Raw genomic sequence first — 20615 nt, 5'->3', positions numbered from 1 at the left:
ATATTTTGTACACTGTTAAGGTTTGGTGACCTGTTTTATCTATTTGTATAGTTCTATATGCGGTGATGTCTATTCCGCAATCCTTTATGGCAATATATCTGAAATGTTTAATCCACAAAATAATTTAGAGGGTGCTTCTTTCAACCTTGATTGCTACCTTAAATCATAACGGGCAAAAAAATAAAAATTATTGATTTCTCATTACTCAGATTAAATGGGCTTGCAATAATATTTCTCCCAGATGGAGATGAGAAGCAACTAGTTACTATGGTGACCAAAACCACAACAAACAAACCATCTGTGTGACACTGTGAGTGAAAGATTGAAAATTAATGACATTCCTGTATGGAATCAAGTTTTCTTGCTGGTGATGACAAAACTTCAGATTAAGGAGGCTCTATCCCAGACAAATACAAATAATCTCACCATGGCCACAATGTTTGGTTCGAAATAATTTGCACTAGGTAGGAGTCACAGGCTCTTTTCGTTGACCGGTTAAAACTACATTTACGACTCAGTATATGCAGTGAACTGAGTTTTGAGGCCTTACGATCATTTTACAATCATTTTTGTTTCCAAGTAAGGTAACACTGTGAGCACTATAAATTTTGAGAGAACAGTGTCTTACCCAATGATACCATCATTCATTTTCAAAACTTCTAAAATGACTGAAATTTGAAGAGAAGATGTTTCTTATACTTGTTTTGCCTGGTTGAGGCAATCAGAGACGGAAGGATAACTAGAGCAGAAGTATCCACAACACCCAAATACAAATATTGCCTTGAGCATAATTATCCCACAACACCCAAATACAAATATTGCCTTGAGCAGAAGTGAGCAGAAGTATCCACAAAACCCAAATACAAATATAACCTTCGAACACAGCGAGCATTAATCCAAGTTATATTAATTGTACTCCTTCCTTTCCCCTCCCAACAGCCAGCATTTGAATTGGGGGTGGGGCAAAAAGGTTAGAGAATGGTGTGTCTTCGCCCTCTCCCCCTTCCCTTGAGGAATTTTTGTTACAGTAAGATGTCTCACATGCAAACTGGTGATAATAATTTCCTTCATTTCAACTACACTTGTGGGGGGAGTCCAAACATTCTTTGATTATCATTTGTTATTACATGTACATGTAAACCATTTCGGCACCTATCCATTTCATCTAAGGCCCTGCCACGCCTCATCCTCTACAATATTATATAATATCATATTAAACAATGATGCATGTATCATCTCATAAAATCAGTTATCACAGCTGATACCAAACACAAGACATAGTTCTCCTCAATGCAGGATTCCATAAAAGAAATAGTAATCATAACAGATTTTCATAAAACTTAAATAAAAACCATTTTTAGATAAAACATAAACATAACAGTAAAATAATTTATTTTTCTTGGACCTTGCATAGGAATCGGTAAATTGTGACCTCCATGAACCAAACAGTTTGTCCATGCGAGAAAGCTTCCGTAAATCCCGAACCGTCAGAAAATGTCCGATCGAAAGAACTTAAATCATATATTCATAACATATTCGCAATGAACTGTCTATTTTGTACACACACAAAACCTTTCTTCTCTTATTCCATTACAGCTGACATTAAAATATTAAATATTTTACTGAATCTGACATTATAGTCTCTGTAAAGAGTAAACTGGTAAAGACCATTGTTAAAGCAGGGAAACAATGAACAAGAGATACAAAATTTAGGTCTCTGTTGATTTCCCACCCCTCTCCCACCCCCCTCCTGAAATTGATCATTTTCTTTCCTTCTAATAAATTCTAAAATGATTCTCTACATACTGGAAAACATTATGCATTTACAAGCTCTACAGTGTGGTCCTATCACTAACATGTCCCACTAACACACCACCTAGTGAGCCTACCTAAAAAACAAATATAAAACGTTTTTTGATCTTATTCTTAATAATAGAGGATGGATCAATAGAAGTAAATGCATTTTCTAAACAACGATGCCGCCGGGCAAGTGTATGAACTTTACAGCTTAATCACAACTTCCGGGGTCTTTTGAATGTACATAAAGTTTGTCCCAGCTAAAAATATGGGCACTTTAGAAGTGTGGCTCATTTCAAAACAATTTAACCTGCACTTTTGCTGTTAGTTTTCAATATTTGGTAATAAAAAGAATGTAATAGTCATTTATTGATGTTATCTGAGATGCAAGCAAAAACAGAAGCCCACAGTTATATCACACTTTCTATTTTTTCTGTTTTGTTATGTACAGTAAAATGTCTCTATATCTTAATTCCTTTAGTATATCAAAAGTTTCCGAGATCTTTCCCTTGACAACGTGGTATGGTTGGGCTTGCACACTGGGTTGAGAAGGGACAGACAATTTCGGATGGTGAGGTACACAAAAGCTCTCATCGATAGGAACCGCCGTCTCCTCAACCAACTTCCTTTCTTTCAGTCTGTCAATCTGAAAACCTTCCAAGGACCACTATTTTCCTAAAGATTAAACCAATAATACACTCATTCGTCGCCACTGATGTGCTCAAACCCAAACACATGTGACCAAATATTCAAAAAGATGCTACAAATCTTTTGTGTGGCACATGCTCAAGAAGAAAAACTAAAGCACTTGCAACCATGTCGCTGCTTCCCAGATCCAAGTAGACCTGTTCTGCCAATCTCACAGTCGTTCAGCATTATTTAACCGTCACGATTCAGTTGTGCATGTACCCACAAACACTGCCATCTGTCCACGCAGGGCCAACTTCTGCAGAGCGCATTCCGTGATTTCAAATCGTAATTACAATGTTCCCTGTGACCAGATTTGTCTTCTGACATATTTGAACTGACACTTGCTGGCTAGTAATGAAGCTGAGACTGTTTTCCGTGTGGTAGCTGCTACTATGTATGTTCTAGAAGCTGCTATGCGTCTACTGTAGCAACACTATGCGTGTTCTGTAGCTTCACTATGCGTCTACTGTAGCATCACTATGTGTGTACTGTAGCAACAGCTATTGCATGTTGTAGCTACAGAAGGAGTCCAGTGGCTAGCTTTCTGAGAGGTATTTCCCTGTAGGTCACAAAAAGAAAGAAAAAATTAAATGCATTTTGAACATTTAGTTAATTACACATTCATAAAAAGATCCGCTATATAATGTGACCGGAGGGGATTTGGGGGGAGGGAGAAGAGGTCAGGGGGTTGTCCTAGAGCAGAGAGTGAAGATTTCTTTATCTTCCCTCCATGCATAATATTGAAATAGAGCACAATCAACACAAAGAACTGCTTTACCGACTTTTTCCCAACATTAAACAATTCCCTCTTTATGAATCTTACTGACCCCCCTCCCCCCCCCCCAAAAAAAAGATGCAATTATTAGAGACATATTTTAAATCCACTTTCAGAGCACCTTCTACACACTGAATCATATCATTGACTTAATATTGTCTTAATTGGCTCTCCACAATCCTTGGGAATTTTGAGAAGACTGAACCTGCATTAAAGTAGTACTATCACGCTTAAACCTGGAGGCAATACAGATGAGCTTTATCATGTGACACTAATATAACACAGAGAGTCCCTCTTTTAAGATGAATGCATCTTTTAAACTAACAACTTCAGCATGCAAAACTTTATATTTTTTTTGATATATTTTTTTTATAGTAATAGAAATTTAATATCAATATCAGAAAGCCTCTTGAGAATTATCAGAAGCAAAATTATTGACCAGAATGTTATCAACCTGCATATAAAATTCATTATTTACGATCCTCAGATAAGTATATATCTTTACTTTCTTGACACAGTTATGCTTCAAGGGAGAGTTCCAACAGTATGTATGGTAGACAGAATATGAGTTTACCAAATGCTGGTTAATGTTAAAATAGAAAAGGAAAAATATTATTTAAAAAATATATTGATATGATCATGATGCATTTTTAATGGCCATCAATAATTTATTTTCAGATATTTATGGCTATTTGGTGAGGGGGGGGGGGAGGGGTGGATTTCTATCCTTCGTTGTACTTTCTTATGGTTACGATAATCTGCACTTTCCCTGCAGTCACATCAAAGCGGTTTCTAGGTCTGCATGACTAGTGAAAGTTAAACTTTCTTTCAAATAAGAAACCAAGCTTTGCAAGTCAAGTTTTCATGCACAGATACCTGACATAAGACAAAGATAAATTGGTAGGAAGCACTGGCTCATTTTTTAAAAGTGCATGACCTTGCAAGAGAAAATGGAAAATAGTTATACACATCTATATAGATAGAAGCAAAGATACATATTCAGTAGGAAATGTGTTTTGTGTTTAATAACACACGCTTTCATACTTTTGAATTACATGTAACATAAACTGTAGCTGATGTATTCAGGATCACTAATAATATATACTATTTATTAGCACATAATACAAACAGCAGGTGACATGTTTGGTATGGCTAACACTTCATCTATTAAAATTCAATACATGTAACACATACTGCAGATGTATCCTGTATTGATAATTATAACAATACATGTACATATACTTCTATATAAGAACCATACTGCGGGTTACATGTCTAATATGACCAACACTTCTATATTTAAACACCTGCACACGTATACATAATACATATTGCAGATGATGTGTTTTGTAACAACAATGTGTACACATGTCTTAGAAGTATGTATACATGCAACACATATCTTAGATTATGTATACTTTATTAATAATAATATACACTTCTATATATATTAGAAGCATATAACACACACTGTGTGTGACATGTTTTGTAATACTATAGTACTGACTACTGTTACCAGACTATGTGTTTGTTTGTTATGTTATATTATGTGTTCTGTTATGTTAAGTTTCTTTTATTATGTTTATTATGTTTTTTATGTTGGTTTATGTTCTTATTGTCTACTGACAAAAAAAGTATCTTTTTTCCCCATTACCATTTAGTTCAGTAAGTTTCTGAAGGCCTGTCAATACTACTATTACTAATGCAAACTCTTGCCAAGCTGTGATTCTTGCTTTCAGGGCTTTTAAGGTACCGTACACATCTGATAAACAGGAATGCCAGTGTCCCTGAAAGCTCAGCATGCCGAATCGCAAGTAGATTCATCTCTTTGCAGTATTTGATACTTTTTTTCTCTTTTTTTTTTTCATATCATGACGAATGATCAATGTATGAGCTGTATCCGTGTAAAAATATGAAAATAGTTGTTTGAATTTTCCCAAAGAGAATTCTATATGAGAGCCTTGCATGTGGCTTCCTATATTACCTGTGATACCACAGAGTGCTGCATGAAGCAAATATAAAACTAACAGTATAAACTTGGAAATGGGGAAAATGTATTGAATAAGTTATTAAAATGACCTACAATTAACTTGATTTCTACTAGCCTAGGTGTAATTTTTTTAAATATAGTTCTCCTTTTCTCATTAGGTACGTAACATCCTCGTAACTTTAGATTCGTCACTATCCATCTCAGTGGAAGTCGGAAAAATAGTGTAAGGTGTTTGGGAAGAGTTACAGGTGGAGAGTGGATTGACTGGTTATTTCCCTGGTTCAGCTTTTATTCCTGATTTTGTATTTTACAAATCAAAATACTGTAAAGTACATCAGAAGCCCATGCAGAATGTTAACAGATCCTGCAAAATTAATAGTGTCAAAAATTTGAAATTTTTGGACACGACAAATCAAAAATTCACACAACGCAACATCCACCACACTTTATTTTAATGGCTGTATCACCTAAGTATGACCTCTGACACGTTTCTTTAACAAAATTTAAACTGATTTAAGGGCAAAAAAGTACACCCATTCATTGGCTTTGCCTCAATGTTTTCACCATAAACATCTGCATTCAACATTATCTATTAACTATTTAGAGGGTAAAGTGCCTACACTAGTAACAACACTCACATATATTTAACTCATTAGTTTATAAACAACAAGTTGCTGCAGTTGCCTCCACAAATGACAGGATCACCAAATATGTTAAAGTCGGTTCTTTCTTTAATTTGCAATCTACCGATGAAATCTGGAAAGCTGAAAAGAATCTCCCCTGATTCTAAACAATAGAGTACTCCAGCAACCGCTGCGTCGTTAACGACTAGAGAAACACAGGTCATTAACATATGAACAAGATGACATTAATGAAGTCCGAAGAAACATGAATGAGTCATAAAAGTCAGATGTGAACAATGCATACGTCATCTCCCTCCATGGTGTGAGTTGATGATAACAAGAGACAGTTCCCCAACAGCTCAATATTCTTTGCAATCGCAAGTTCAGAGCCATGCCCTAATATCTCCGCAGAATGTATGCATTATCTGCCTGCGTTTGCCATGAAAATCTCTCAAGATGTTTTATTTAATGTACAAACACCGCACTGAGGTTAAGATGTTCTATTTAATGTACAAAAACCGCACTGAGGTTCAGTTATAATGTACACAACCATGGTTGAGGGAAGGGGGTGGGGAGGTGTATTTTTCTTTTTTTAATATTCTAAGTTTACCAATTTTGTCATAAATGTACATAAAATAATGCATTCCATTGTTTCCACATTAAAAAAGGAATGAAAATAAGAAGAAAAAAAAAGGTGCTCTTTGGTAATGTACTGTTGTGCTTTACTATTGCATCTGTTCTTGTAATAGCCTTCATAAACTGATCAGAAACTAGATACAAAATATTTAAATTATGATTGACAATTTCACACATATAAAATAAGTTCCGTTACAATTTCTTTGGGGGCACTGTTTTTAATAAGAAAATTGGGGGTAGCCTTTCGTTGTGCTGTCAGCTTGGCATTTCATATATTCTAAAAATTTCTAATCAGGTCTAACTGGTGATGGATACCATCTGCATAGTAATAACCCTTTTAATTTCAATTCGCAACATTTTTAGATTTATCATCTGTAGAAACATTTAAGAAGTGGTTTTGGTAATTTTTTTACATTTTATTATTTCTTTCTTTCTTGCTTCTTGAGATGACTAAATATTGTTTTCCGACAGTCAAATCTATCTGGAATAGGTTGCCCAAGGGACAGGTGGTTTGACTTGAACAAGATAAAGTAGTCTGTGTCACAAAATTGTTATCAAAACAATTTGTCTGGATACCCGAACATAAAAATATTCATTTTTACCATCAAACACAGAGAGAGAAGCATATAAACCAAAGAGTAACAACAAGAGGTGTTCACATGATACTCCACAAATGTCTGTTTTCAACTTATACTACTTTATTATCCTAAAGGAAAGCTCATATTCTACAAATTTCACAAGTGTCTGACATTTTATGTCTCCGGCGATTCTCTCTCTGGCATGTTCACTGCCAACATCTGTCAAATATTTGAACAAAATTGTCACTTTCAAACCCTCTATATTTTTTTCTTATGTCAAAGAGGGAATTTTGTAAAACACGTATAAGCTGGTTTCAAAGGTGTGGGCGTAAAAACAATATTGAAGATGAGACGTGTATCCTCTCGTTCCCTGTTAGATATACACAGACTTAAAAGTCACAGGAAGTGCTTGTTAATGTTTATCTAAAACTCTAAAGTAGAATTTACCTGTACTATTGTATGCTACTTTAACTATGTGTTATAATAGGTGACTTTGGCACTGAATAACTAAGTGATCTAATTTTGTGTGGTAGCTTTTGAAAGCTCTGAAATATGCTCGTATTAAATACTTTCGTCCCTGTGTACAAAACTGCTATACATTTGGCATAGCATTTTGCCATGCAATACCGGATAAATTACTACTTGGGATGATTTCTCTGCTAAACTTATCTCATTGTTATTTTAATCTTTCTTCCCCCTATGTATATACATGATTGTGTTTGTGTAAGTAAGCATACATGTTTATATTAACATGGGTGTATGTGTGTATATACTATATGCGTGTGTGTATTTGTATTCAATTGTGTATGTATGCATATGTGTATATTTATGTATTGTGGATGGTGGGGGTGGGATGGGTGGGTTATACGTATTGGATTGGTGTGCGGGTGGGTATAAGTGTTACTGTTTTCTTGTATTGTTCTCTCTATTTACTTATGGGAGCGCTCTACTAGACAAGCCCTCTGGGTTTTTTGGAGTGCTTCCTTTCACAATTTTCCCTGTTGTTGATATGTTTTGTCACTTAGTTAACTTCTCTGTATTTATATTGTGAAGAAACAAATAAATGAATGAATGGTCTCTTGGAGTTGACTTTTGAAGATATTTTGCGATGCTGCTTGACGCCAAACTCTCGTCCTTTAGTATGACTAGGTCTGTCTGGTATCGTTTCAAATATCAAGTAGACAAACAAAATGAAAGTTTACCAATCTGATAATTTACAGGTGACTAATACCAACATGAAAAGGTGTCTGAGCAACTGACTTTTTCATTAAGCCTTAACTTCATTAAACACAGCAAAAAATTGGGGTTGTTTGTAAGAGTTTGAATAATTACAATCTTATTTTGGTGGATTTGGTAAGAATTATGATGAAACACAAAAGATTGCTTTAAGGTTGTAATAACAGCAAAGTTGAGTGTTTCAAAAAGGTGTACTGTATTAACATGGAAGGTACGACCGTAAGCCTCTGTAAATCGCTATTTAGAGTCATATGCATTATCCTTTGAAATTACTACCTTGCTTGGGATGATTGCAGAAGATGCCTCACAGAAGTATTATTGTCACTTAAGATACAGCAGCTGTATGTTATGCTTGATGTAAAACCTCCCCTCCCCCTAACATTAATACTGTCTATGACAATTTGTCTTAGAATTGACTACATAATAGAGAGTCACAGTTACTACAAAGCAACAAACTTTATCCTAAAAACAAAGTCTACTTTCAAATTTTAAAAATATGACAAGCTCTGTCAACAGTTTGAGGTTGTATGAAGGCAACTTAACTGTTAATTTGTAGACCCAATGACTACAAAATCTCTTGATGAGCACCAATTGAAATCTCTATTTGAAAGTAATTAAATTTATTTAAAATCTTCATGGCCAATTATCTGTGGTTCTCCCAGTCAGTCTTTGATTGCTGACTTGCTTGTGAAAATAAACATTTCTCAAAGATTTATCTGAGAGAGAGAGAGAAAAAAATGTGAAGAAATTGCTCATCTACTGCAAAACATGCCTGTTTTGGTAAATGTACAGAGATTTATCTGTTCACATCTGATGTCACTCCATATATCCTAGTATAACTTAAACTATGCACAAACCAATTCCTACCCTGACTGCCTAAATAATCGATTTTAGGGATAAACAAGCACCCTACAATTGCCATTATTATGGTGGGGTACTTTTCTTTGTACACTATTTAGCCCTTTCAGAAAGAATGAGCAAATTAAAGTTGAAAGCATAAACTATGAGCAAAGGAAATATATTTCCTCTTCAAGACTGTTCTTGAGATGAGAAACGTACAGATCAAAGGAAACAATATTTTTCTGCTTGTTTGAATTACTGTAGATCTGAAGCGAGCAAAAAAAAAACATAAATTTTTCCCTTTCGTGCTTGAAAATGTAACTAGTCAGAAAATCAAGCAAATCAAATCAGATCTCTCTGGCAGAAATACAACCTGAATTGATGACTTTCTGAAAATTGCAAAGTCAACACAGATACCTGTGTCTTACATTTACTAGACAAGAAGCTGGCTCCAAGGTTCCAAATAAATAGAATCTAGAAAGGGTTCTCTTATATAAACAAAAAAATCTATATAGAGGCAGCGAAAACGGAAGATTTTTTCTCTTTTTCCCCCATTCTAGCTGAATCAAAGAGGTGCATAGAAAGCATGCTTATGTAAGCATTCCTCAAGGACATCTTCAAGGGACATTAGAGAAAAGAAAAAAAAAAAAAACTGTCAAATGGGAAAACCAAAAAAAAGGAAAAAGGGGGCCTCAAAATGTTCATGTAATTCTAAATAATGTGATTAGAAGAAATTCTACATGGGAATTAATGACACACTTGAAACAGTGCTTTGAATAAATTCAGTTTCAGAATGATAACGGTAAAATCCCTGCCCTTTTTATTTCAAAACCCAACGGGCGAAGGAAGGAGGTCAATGCCAATGGTAGAGTTGTTCTATTCGATATGTGGAGTAAGATATGAAGAAAGAATACTTGGGCAATTAGAGCAGCTGTTATAAAATTGCCCAATAGATCTCTCTGTCTATTAACTCCTGAGTGTAAACCAGGGTATAATATTACATGACACTTTTTCTTTTCGGATTTTTTTTCTTCTTCTTCGAGAATTTGCGATATAGGGGAGACAGACAACAGATCTTTTTCTTCAGAGAAAAAAAACGATGTTTAGTGTTAAAAAGGTTGCAAACGGTAAAAATTCTGCTTGACTTATGAGTGGAATGTTGGACATTTTCTTACATATGTTGTTTTGGTTTGTAGATTTTTATTCTGCCAATTGGTGATCATGTAATTATGTCAACAATGGGTTTAAGGTTGATGGACAATAAACTGTCTTGAGGTCATTACCTTCCATTTTTGTTTCTCCAAAAATTCTGTTGGAATAAATCCATACCTTAATAAACAATAAAAAATTGCTGTTATTCCTCAGGCAGACATTTCCAAACTGTCAAATATTGTTTTGGGTAAACCTGAGGTAGTTGATTGATCATGTAGCAAGCAAAGGGGAGCAATAATGCCCCAACCTTCCAAATCCATCACCCCCCTCCCCCCCATCCCTATGGTGGGATTAGATGGAATGGTCTTATAGTAATAGTGTCCCATAACATGATTAAACACATAAAAAATGATGGCTGATATGCTTTCAAGTTGATTTGTTAATCTAAAAATGTTTTTTTGAGGATATTTTTCTCTCCACGATCTAGACTGAACAAAGAGCCCTTCACAGCCCCCCCCCCGCCCCCCATGTTCACCTGAGGAAAACAACAAGCACACCCCTTTGGGAATTCCTCATCTTTGTAAAGAATCTTACTGCAGAAAGAGGTCACAGGTGAGGATTAGTATTTCTTCAAATATTTCTAGTTATGGAAAGAAAATGCCCTCACAGCAAACAACTGACAGACAAATACCAGACACACTCTTATCTTACACAAAAAAATAAAAGAAACCTGTTGATGGCCTTTATTTAATAACATACAGGATAACTTGTATGCCCTGAAGTGCATAACCACCTTATCAGTTATAGTCCCTTGAAGGAGACTGACCTACTTGTTCAACAGAAAGCACACATACATGTAAGCTAACGGCAGATGTGCTCAAAACGGAATAAAAAAAATCGAATTTCATTTATACGCAAATAACGGCCCTCGCAAAACAAATTTGTTCATATTGTGAACATATTGGTAGACACTTTAATGGTAGACTTTATTGGTTCAACTAAAGCACACATACGTGTAAGCTAACGGCAGATGTGCTCGTAACGAAAAAAAAAAAAATCTAATTTAATTTATACACAAACAACGGCCCTCGCAAACAAATCTGTTCGTATTGTGAACACTTCATGGTAGACTAGGCAATTGCACATTCCATGCACCTTTAATTTTGAGGAAATATTCTTCAAAAGTTACCTCTCCTTGAGGGCAAATAGAATTGATTTTCCTCTTTTATTCCTCTTGATCTCAAAATGAATGCACATACATATGCATTATTTCACGCTACTCTCAAAGGTGCGTTCAGGGTGGGGGTTGGGTGGGGGGGACCATGCTGGTCTTCATACGTAACCTTGGTCACAGAAAACAGGTATCCTTGCTTGGCTCATCAAACTACAGAGAGATAGAGAGCAATTTGCACTTTTCTTCCAAGTAATGCTAGACAGTTATTTGTTATTTATTTTCTAATATTAGCAAGAAATACAAAGCAACACTTGAAGTTTTTTTGCATTTAAAAACAGAGTCCTCTCGACAAAAGTGACACCCATTTACTGGAACTTATGATGTAATTATCTTTATGCACAATGTAGCAAGACTGAACCATTTAGAAGATGGAATCAAATTCACAACTTAGAGAACTTGTAAAGACATGGATGAAATTAAGTATAAGAATACTAATAAAAAAAAAATCGAAAATGACAGATTTGTGAAAAAAGGGTTTCAACAAGAGACTTTTCACCTTTGAACATGCTGATAAATTCAGTATCTCCATGTCTCTTTAATAGCGTAACATTCAATGTTTGCAGAATACCTTGAACTGAAAGTGACTTTGGCTCCCAAGGAAATCAATATTGCTCCCAAATCAGGTAGCAACAGACAAATGGTCGCAGATGGCTAATCTTTTCACCTCAATTTTTCTTGTGAACCCCCCAAAGGACTCCTTTCAACAAGAAAGTTTAGAAATTTGTTTGTGTAACATGAACCTCGTCTGCGTCTGGAGCAATCTCTCAAGTCAAAATGGAAAAAGAAATGTAACCCCTTTGAAGACATTTTCGATGGAAATTTTATCGTGCCAAATTCGGGGCCGGCGCAAGGACGGAGGTTTTCTGTCACAAACGGTCTTCACGTGGACTTTGATGCAACATCCACGAGACCTTCGAAACTAATGGATGTGATCCGCTTGCACTTTGGTCTGGGTGGATCAGGGGCAAAGGAAGGTAGCTTAGGTCAAGAGAGATTCCTCTACTTGATTTGTCAGTCCTTATCACTGTCGAACTGGAAGTCTTCATTGCGGTACGGGGACAAAAGGATGTGTGCCGCATTGTTGTGAACAGTTCTCCACATAATACATTTGACTTAGACATGTAACTAGGCTTAACAAAAAATTATAAATGTGGTTTAAGAAAACATTCAACTTTTAGAATCTTCCTTTAGAACCTTCCTTAAGTTGAATCTGACAAGATTGAAACGATATTCAATGGATGGACCCCGTCTTTAAGATATACACATAATAACATATGAAACCGTGGTCTGTGCACACCATTTTCAATGGATGGACCATACCAATATGCAGCCTCAATGGTAACCAATGTTTGGTTATCATTCTATAAGATATACACTTTGTAACATATGAAACCATGGCATGTGCTCAACATATTCAATAGATAGACCCTGTATAAATAACCAGTCTTAATGGTAACCAATATTTGGTTATCATTCTATAAGATATCTAAACACAATATTGCATGTGAAACCATGACCTGTGCAAACCATATTTAATGGATGGACCATACCAATATGCAGTCTTAATGGTAACCAAAATTTTGGCTATTATTCTATAAGACATAAAAATTTATTACATATTAAACCATGGTCCCTATGATTGTTTTCTATAGACAGACTATATTCCTATACTTACAGCAGGGTTATACATTTGGTTTGGCAAATTTTACCCAAAATGTACCATGAAACACTGATAAGATGGAAGTTGATCAAACCCTCCCTTTCACTACTTCATCATATAGACACTTTTTCATGTTAGAATTAATCAAATGTCAAATTGGAAAATTTCAGTTACTTTTTGTTGTTGGAATAAAACTTTCAAGCTTATAAACAAACATCGTTACACGATTTTAGTGCTGTTCAGCATCGCTAAACGATATCGATATTGCCTCAAAGGGTGATTTAATGGTGATCGCACTTTTGGTTGTCCTTCTGGAGGATCAAAAAATTATTCGATAGGAAAATCTATCATTTCTCTTACCTGTTACAAATCTCTTCTTAACCAGAGATAACCTGTAGGACGGATTGATCAGATCAATGTCCAGTCCTGAGAGAGTTGTCCCCTCGCTTGAGAACTTGACTGCTAATGTGGCTGGCCGGCTCGGCCCTTCCTGCAACTCAAACTTGGCTCTGAGTGACCCGGTCCCCGTGGCCTCTGTAATGTCACCCAGCTTCCAAAGGGCAGTCTTCCTCTCCGCTGACCTGCATTCCCAACGGAAAAGAAATTTGAATTGTGAGTTGTAGCTCGTTCAAGTTGACAAAAAAAAATTGATTTAATTGAACTCACACATAGTTGGGAGATCCTTCCATTTTCCCCTTTTTTTCCCTTTCACAATGTGAGCTCTCATATCATGCTTTCAAAGCACTTGTACTGACAGCACGAGCTGTAAGCATGTCCTGTTTATGTGTGTGAAATGTTTCCAGCTGTTTGTACTGAAGCATGAAATGAGAGTGACCCGTTTAAATATTTATTGTTCATAGTATAAAAAAACAGTTCCCAACTGGCCAATTGAACAGCTCTGTGGCTGATTATGTATTCAATAAAATGACATGCCTAAGAATATGAATAAACATGAGAAAGACAATAGCTGGACTCAACATCTCTAATCTGACATAGTCTGTGATAATCTGTTAAAACCAACACATCACCTGACGACCTCGATAACACCCTTCCAGTGAACTAAATCGACTGACAATCGGAGCCATTAGGAAGTGATATTAATTTTTAAGTACCAGATAGAGATTATCCACCCTTCAGAAAAGCATCTAATGACTACCTTATAACCTATCTTGGCCCAAATTGATTCCACAAAATCATCGATAGCACATTATTCTCATCCTGCATCTCAAAGTTTCTACTTCACTTGTAAAGCTAGCTGATTCTCCCAGTTGAGAATACAGATCTTGGTCGCATTCACAAGCCCGAGCCATTGACCTCCGTAAAAATTGTTCAAAGCGACACCAATAATTTTGACAATTTTCGGATCAGTTTCAGGGCTCTCTCTTATTTCCGTCGTACAGGTTTTTCCTCGTGTTTTTTTATTACTTTGGTTTTTATGCACCAAACTTAGACACAATACCCTGGGACAACTGCTGCTGTCAGAGATGCACGCTGATGGCTTTCGGTACCCAGAGTAAAATCGGTTTACCTGAGTTCACTGACACAGCTTACACTGTCAATTTACATTTATGTGTTTGGATTTCATGTACGATAAACTCTGGCAGCTTAGAAATATGATCCCAGCATCAAAAAAAGACCCAAGCCTTCACATTGACGCTGCGTCCTAACGAGAAACGATACAGACAAGCGATGCTTTCTTGAAAACAGACACTATGAAACTTAATCAGATTTTATACTCTTTGCAAAACAGACAATGTGGGGTGTACAGATTATCATGGTTTTTTATATTTTTTTAAACTCCATAAAATTGGCACAATCGAAATAGACACCTGATATTTGTCTTCTCCATCTTCTGGTAAATGGTATAATCACATTAAGAGAAGTTATTTGAGGTCAGATGGGATTAACCTAAATAGCATCCTCTGATGCACGAAGGACCAGCGGCTGCAACTCGCAGATTAAACGTTTCATTCGATGTGATTATTGAGTACTGTGTGGTGAAATATCATCCATTTAGAGTTGGTGTCACATATTTACACTGAAAGAAGATTTTGCCTATACAGCAGCTTTTGTGAGTATATTCTGGCTACATTTTTGTTACTAGCTAACACTTACAATCGCATGAAAAAAAGTTTTCAACTAGTGAAAAGTTTTTAAATTGTCAAAAGTTGGAGTTTTATTTTGAGATAATGAAGAAATGGTTAACAGTTTTGAAATTGAAAAAAATAAAATAAACAGCAAGCCAGTTAGCTCTGGGATTCCTAGCCATATAAATTTACTCAAAACTCAAAATAACTATCTGACTAATGTAGGTGAGAACCAGAAAAGGTTTGTAACAATTGCTTTGGGGCATCAACCATGTCATTCACTGGTAAGGATTTTACAGTATAGAACTTTAAACCAAAAATGTTTCAATATCCAGAAGGAACAGTCTGCCTTTGTGAAATATCTATAGACACATTTTACCAATTTGAGCTACCAATCCCTTTAATAATTGTTGAGAGTTACACAACATAGTTTATACATTGTGAAATAGTTTTGAGAAATTGGCCAATTTTCCACCATTTGGGATAACGTTTTGACCCCTTGAGCCAGTCTGTGCCCATTTGAGATAATCTGTTGAGCCCTTGAGGCTCAGAGGAGAAAACTGATAGAAGGTAGAAGTTTCTTGTTCAAAAGAAGACTATGAACTCTGAAGCAGATTTCATTACCTGGATGCCAGGTATGTTTCATTGAAGAACTATAGAACCCCTTCACAATACTTAAACTTAACTTAATTTTACTAAAATATGTTCACCAAAATAAAAATCACAGCCACAGAGAATTGAGAGATTAATTGTAGCTTTAATTTTGAAGTTATCATGTTTAAAAGGTTTTCATACTTTGATGCCTGTTGACCTCATGTGACCTTTGACCTCTACCAATTTCAGTAGGATGGTTGCACTCACCAAGCTGGATCTACATACTAAGTATAAAGTTCAACAGAGAAGAACTTTTGAGTTAATGTGTTCACAAAGTTTTCAGACTTTGACCTCTGTTGACCCCAAATGACCATTGAATTTCACAGAAGCTACAGGCTTCTTGTACTCAATAAACAGACCCACATACCAAGTATGACATTAATCCACCATTAGCTTTTTAATTTTCCATGTTTACGAGTAAGTGTCACGTAGTACATACATACATACATACACACGCACATACACGCCATCATGATCGCATAGATTATTTAAAAGTATTGACTTATATTGCAAGTTTTTTAATAATGGCAGCAATACTGCCACACACCTATAGTAGAACACTGATAGTATATTACACATACCAGGTGGCAGCTGGCTTAGATTGCATCACCGTCACGCCCCCATCGACGGGTACGATCAGGGAAACATCAGAGAGAGGCACAGGGTTTTCCATAGCTGTTGGGTTGTAGGCGTAATCGACTCTAATCTCCGTACAGGTTGTTTCGCATTTCCAGTAACTGCAGAGTTTCAAAGGCATGGAACCAGCGTCTACTTCAGGTTTGACCTGCAATAAGACATGAAATCCCACACTTAAGCCATTTACTCTTCCTTGCTTAGATTTACTTGCAGGAGCATCAACAGTCAGGTTAGCCCCCTCCCTTCCCCCACGTGATCTTTTTCTTTATCTAATGTTCCCCTGGACCACTAACTGAACCCATGTCCCGAGAACTGTAGCCCCCAAGGTTTCCTCTCTCATCTGTTCTTTAGTTTTGGCAAGTATTTTTCAACTAAGAATCAGTTCAAAGTAAGGTTTATTGGGGTGAGAAAAGACAAAAGGAAACTTTTTTCTTAATAATCACTCATGTAAATATCAATACAAAGCAGTTAATGTGAAGCACATTCCATAGCTTATAGGACCTTTATAACTTATAGGACCCTTACAGCAGCTTATAGGACCCTTATAGGACCCTACTGAAATAGAATGGTAGAACCACTCAAAGTGGCCAGTACACTTGCTATTGTCCTGTTTACATGGAGTGGCTCGCTAACAGAGGCAGATATTGGGACAATTCTTTGGAAGATGAATATAACTCAAGACTGTCCAACAGACAAATGAACACAACAGAAAACACAATGGAGATGACGTCAAATGAGAAAAAAGTTTGCTTAAAAATTACCTGATATTTAAGAATGTCAACATTGAAGTATGAGGCAGCAGCATTCTTCTCAAACTGTTTCTTAATCAGCATGATAAGGTTCTGCATGTTGAATACATAGGCATTGCTGTCTCCTTGATTCATCGAGACATCGCTGTCGATAAGGAGGAGATGCGGCAAACAAGAAGATGAGGAAGCGGTTAGGGGGAAACGGAAGAATGTTTACATGTTCAGCAACATTTCATGAAAATACTTTCCAGGGCAGGGTAATAATAATTAGTATCTACAAAATGTTATAACAGATACAGTCTGCACTGCTGGCATATATGCAAATAAGTCACGTGGGGTTGTACATAGCATCGAGCGGTAATTGATGTGACCCACGCGACTGCAGTGCGGAATATTCATAAGCCGTGTCACCCTCAGAACGAGAAACCAGCTGACAGGTGGCATGACGTTGTTTAGCATACTACTATATGTGGGCTGCAATGTTCAATTGCATTATATGTATATATATATATATATTTATACACACATATTAACATGTATGTAATATTACTGGTTGTGCAGTATCTGAGAACTGACAACTTTCTGTCCTGTAGGTTAGATTAATGACTACATAACACCAGTCAAGCTGATAAGGTGTTCTTACTTCAACTACTGTAATAATGTTGGTTCTGTTGCTACAATGTTGTTCCTAACCACTGCATTATGCCTGGGATAATACAATGTATGTATGTATATTAGATCCTCCTGCAAGCAGGAACTCGCGAAGAAGCCTCATAGGCTTATCAAAGCCGCAAGCTGACCAAAGTCAGTCTCTTACATTGTAATTATTAGTATGCAATTAAGTTTGTTGAAATTGTCGATTGTATCACCACTGGGTGATCACGACAAAAGTGACCGGATGCATATAAGCCCAATATTCTCAAGTTTCCACTAAATAGCAAACATTATCAGTACTCACTTTGTGATTAATTGCTTGTTTGGTAATATTTGCTCCAACTTGCTGACATTGTTCACCCTCACACTTAGTACAGGGGGTGAGGGATTGCTGGTTAAGGCCTGGATGATGCCAGCTGGGAATGATACCATCAGATCACCAGTGATTTTGGCTAGACTCCTATCGACACAGAAGGAAAAAAATTAATTACAAAAGATGACAAACAAATGATGGCAAACATTGTTGAATACTTTTATTGTAGGATCAAATTGTTGGAATGATGGGGGGGGGGGGGTCCATGGTGTCTGTTTGTGTTTTTCTATTGTTTCTTTTCCTTGGGTGGCCTGACTATTTCATAAGTATAGTTTCTGTCAAATATCATCCAGTAAAATATTCACATGTATAGTTCTTCCAAAATTGCTATTTGTTTGCTATTTGATTTTTTTTCATTTTTATTTGTGTATATTCAGATCAATTATATTCAAATGTTACCAGTATTGTGAGGTATGGTGAGTTAGGTATGGTAGGGGTGAACTTACCATATTTGTACTGTACTGGAGGGTGGGGGGTAGCTCTAATATGATATGTCAATGAGGGCAGGGTTCTTAGGGGTGGGATTTAAGATTTTGGTATTTAGATGTGAAATGTTGCTTTATTTTGCAACTTTTGAAACAATCTTAAAGAATTTTTGACTGTTTAGGTTGTACCCCATTTTATATATTTATGTTCTGTGTGCTAGGATGTTTTGTAATATTCTGATTGACCCCTTAGTTTATTCTGGGGTGGTGCAAAAGCCCCCCCCCCAAAAAAAAAGTATATGTGATCTCAGCCCTGAGGGATGGTGAGTTACGCATTCTCCATACTGTTCAACATCTAGTTTTGTATTACTCGAACAACTTAAATCTCGGCAAGTACCTTGCAACTAAGAATCAGTTCAAAAAGTAAGTTTTGTTAGGGGAAAGAAAAAGGAAAAAAAGAATAAATCACAAATTCTTTTCTTAATAATGCCTCACATAATTATCAGTACAAAAGCAGTTTTACGTGGAAGGCTTTCTACATATTACACTGAAATGGAATGATGAAACCACTCAATTCTCACTGAAAGTGACTGATACAATGGTCTTTGTTAAACATAATCAAGTACCCATTTCTTGCCCCAACCTGATGGAATTAATAATTGCTGATCAGAGGTTTATTTCTTAGCTTTCGTGAGAGCGACTGCTCGTAAAATGGACTACTCCTCCAGTATCATTACATTTTCTTTTGATTTATGTATGTGGTCCTGTATTATTAATACTGTGGATACAAATTCAGGTCTGACATAGGTCCTTGTGCTATGCCAGTGTAAATATAACAAGGGACAGATCCTCTGAAGTAAAAAGCAGCAAGGGCTGAAAATCATAATTTGTGCTCAAGAATAAATTTGTAAGACACAAAAAAAACAGATGCTTCAAATCAATTATGAAAAAATATATATATTTTTTTTACTGTTTTCGTTTGTTCATGCTTTACTTACTTAGTCATGTCGGTTCCCTTAAAGTAACCATTGGCTTGTTCTGTGAAGGCAGCAGCTATTGGAATGGTATCTGAGAAGCCCAACGTCAGGGGACTAGGCCCCCTGGAACCACCCATGGCAAAAGAGGAAGTGAAGGGCGACGTCAAAGATGAGGAACTGTCTTGACGGGGGAAGGGTGGAATCTCTCGATCAGAGAAACTCGGAGACTGTGGAAAGAGAGACGAAAGAGATCGTAAGCTTAAACTTATTTGTCAATATTATGATCAATAAGATATTGATTATCTGATTGTCAATTTTACTTGTACTTCTCTGGGAGAACCTCAAACTGATAACAATACACTGTTTCCCCCCTATGACACCCCTCCTATTGTAGCTCTCTTCAACCTTTTTGTCTCCACACTTTTCTGTCTTTGTCCTTCTCAAGTTTACTCCCTACCCTCTTCCCTTAATCCTCTCTTTGTCCCTCTACAGATTATCTCCTACCATTTCTCTTCCCCCTGTTGGTGTCTTTCTTCTCTCCATCCCTTGTCTACTAATCCTCTTACATCTATCTCTTTTGTGATCACCCTGCTCATTAACCTGTCTGTATTCTGTGTGTGTATTTGTCAAGTTTACTTGTACTTCTCTGGGAGAACCTCAAACTGAGAACAATACACTGCTTTTCCCCTCTGACACCCCACCTATTGTAGTTTTCTTCCAACTTTTTGTCTCCACACTTTTCTGTCTTTGTCCTTCTCTAGTTTAATCCCTACCATCTTCCCTTAATCCTCTCTGTGTCCCTCTACAGATCATCTCCTACCTCTCCTCTTCCCCTGGTCGTTTCTTTCT

General features: G+C 36.4%; 1 protein-coding gene across 1 annotated transcript in view; it reads right to left on the bottom strand.

Moving 5' to 3' along the window:
- The window catches only part of LOC139979415 (F-BAR domain only protein 2-like), a 71277-nt gene continuing 50662 nt past the window's right edge, over positions 1–20615 (bottom strand). The window contains exons 20-25 of the mRNA XM_071990187.1: positions 19788–19993; positions 18296–18451; positions 17350–17482; positions 16534–16736; positions 13572–13792; positions 1–3046 (exon numbers count right to left, since the gene is read on the bottom strand). Of these exons, the coding sequence (XP_071846288.1) occupies positions 3024–3046; positions 13572–13792; positions 16534–16736; positions 17350–17482; positions 18296–18451; positions 19788–19993 (942 nt within the window). The 3' untranslated portion in view covers positions 1–3023. The remainder of the gene's footprint in view (positions 3047–13571; positions 13793–16533; positions 16737–17349; positions 17483–18295; positions 18452–19787; positions 19994–20615) is intronic.

Source organism: Apostichopus japonicus, chromosome 2, assembly GCF_037975245.1.
Source record: "Apostichopus japonicus isolate 1M-3 chromosome 2, ASM3797524v1, whole genome shotgun sequence".
In the NCBI taxonomy this organism is placed as follows: domain Eukaryota; kingdom Metazoa; phylum Echinodermata; class Holothuroidea; order Aspidochirotida; family Stichopodidae; genus Apostichopus; species Apostichopus japonicus.
This window is presented reverse-complemented; position numbering and strand designations above follow the sequence as displayed.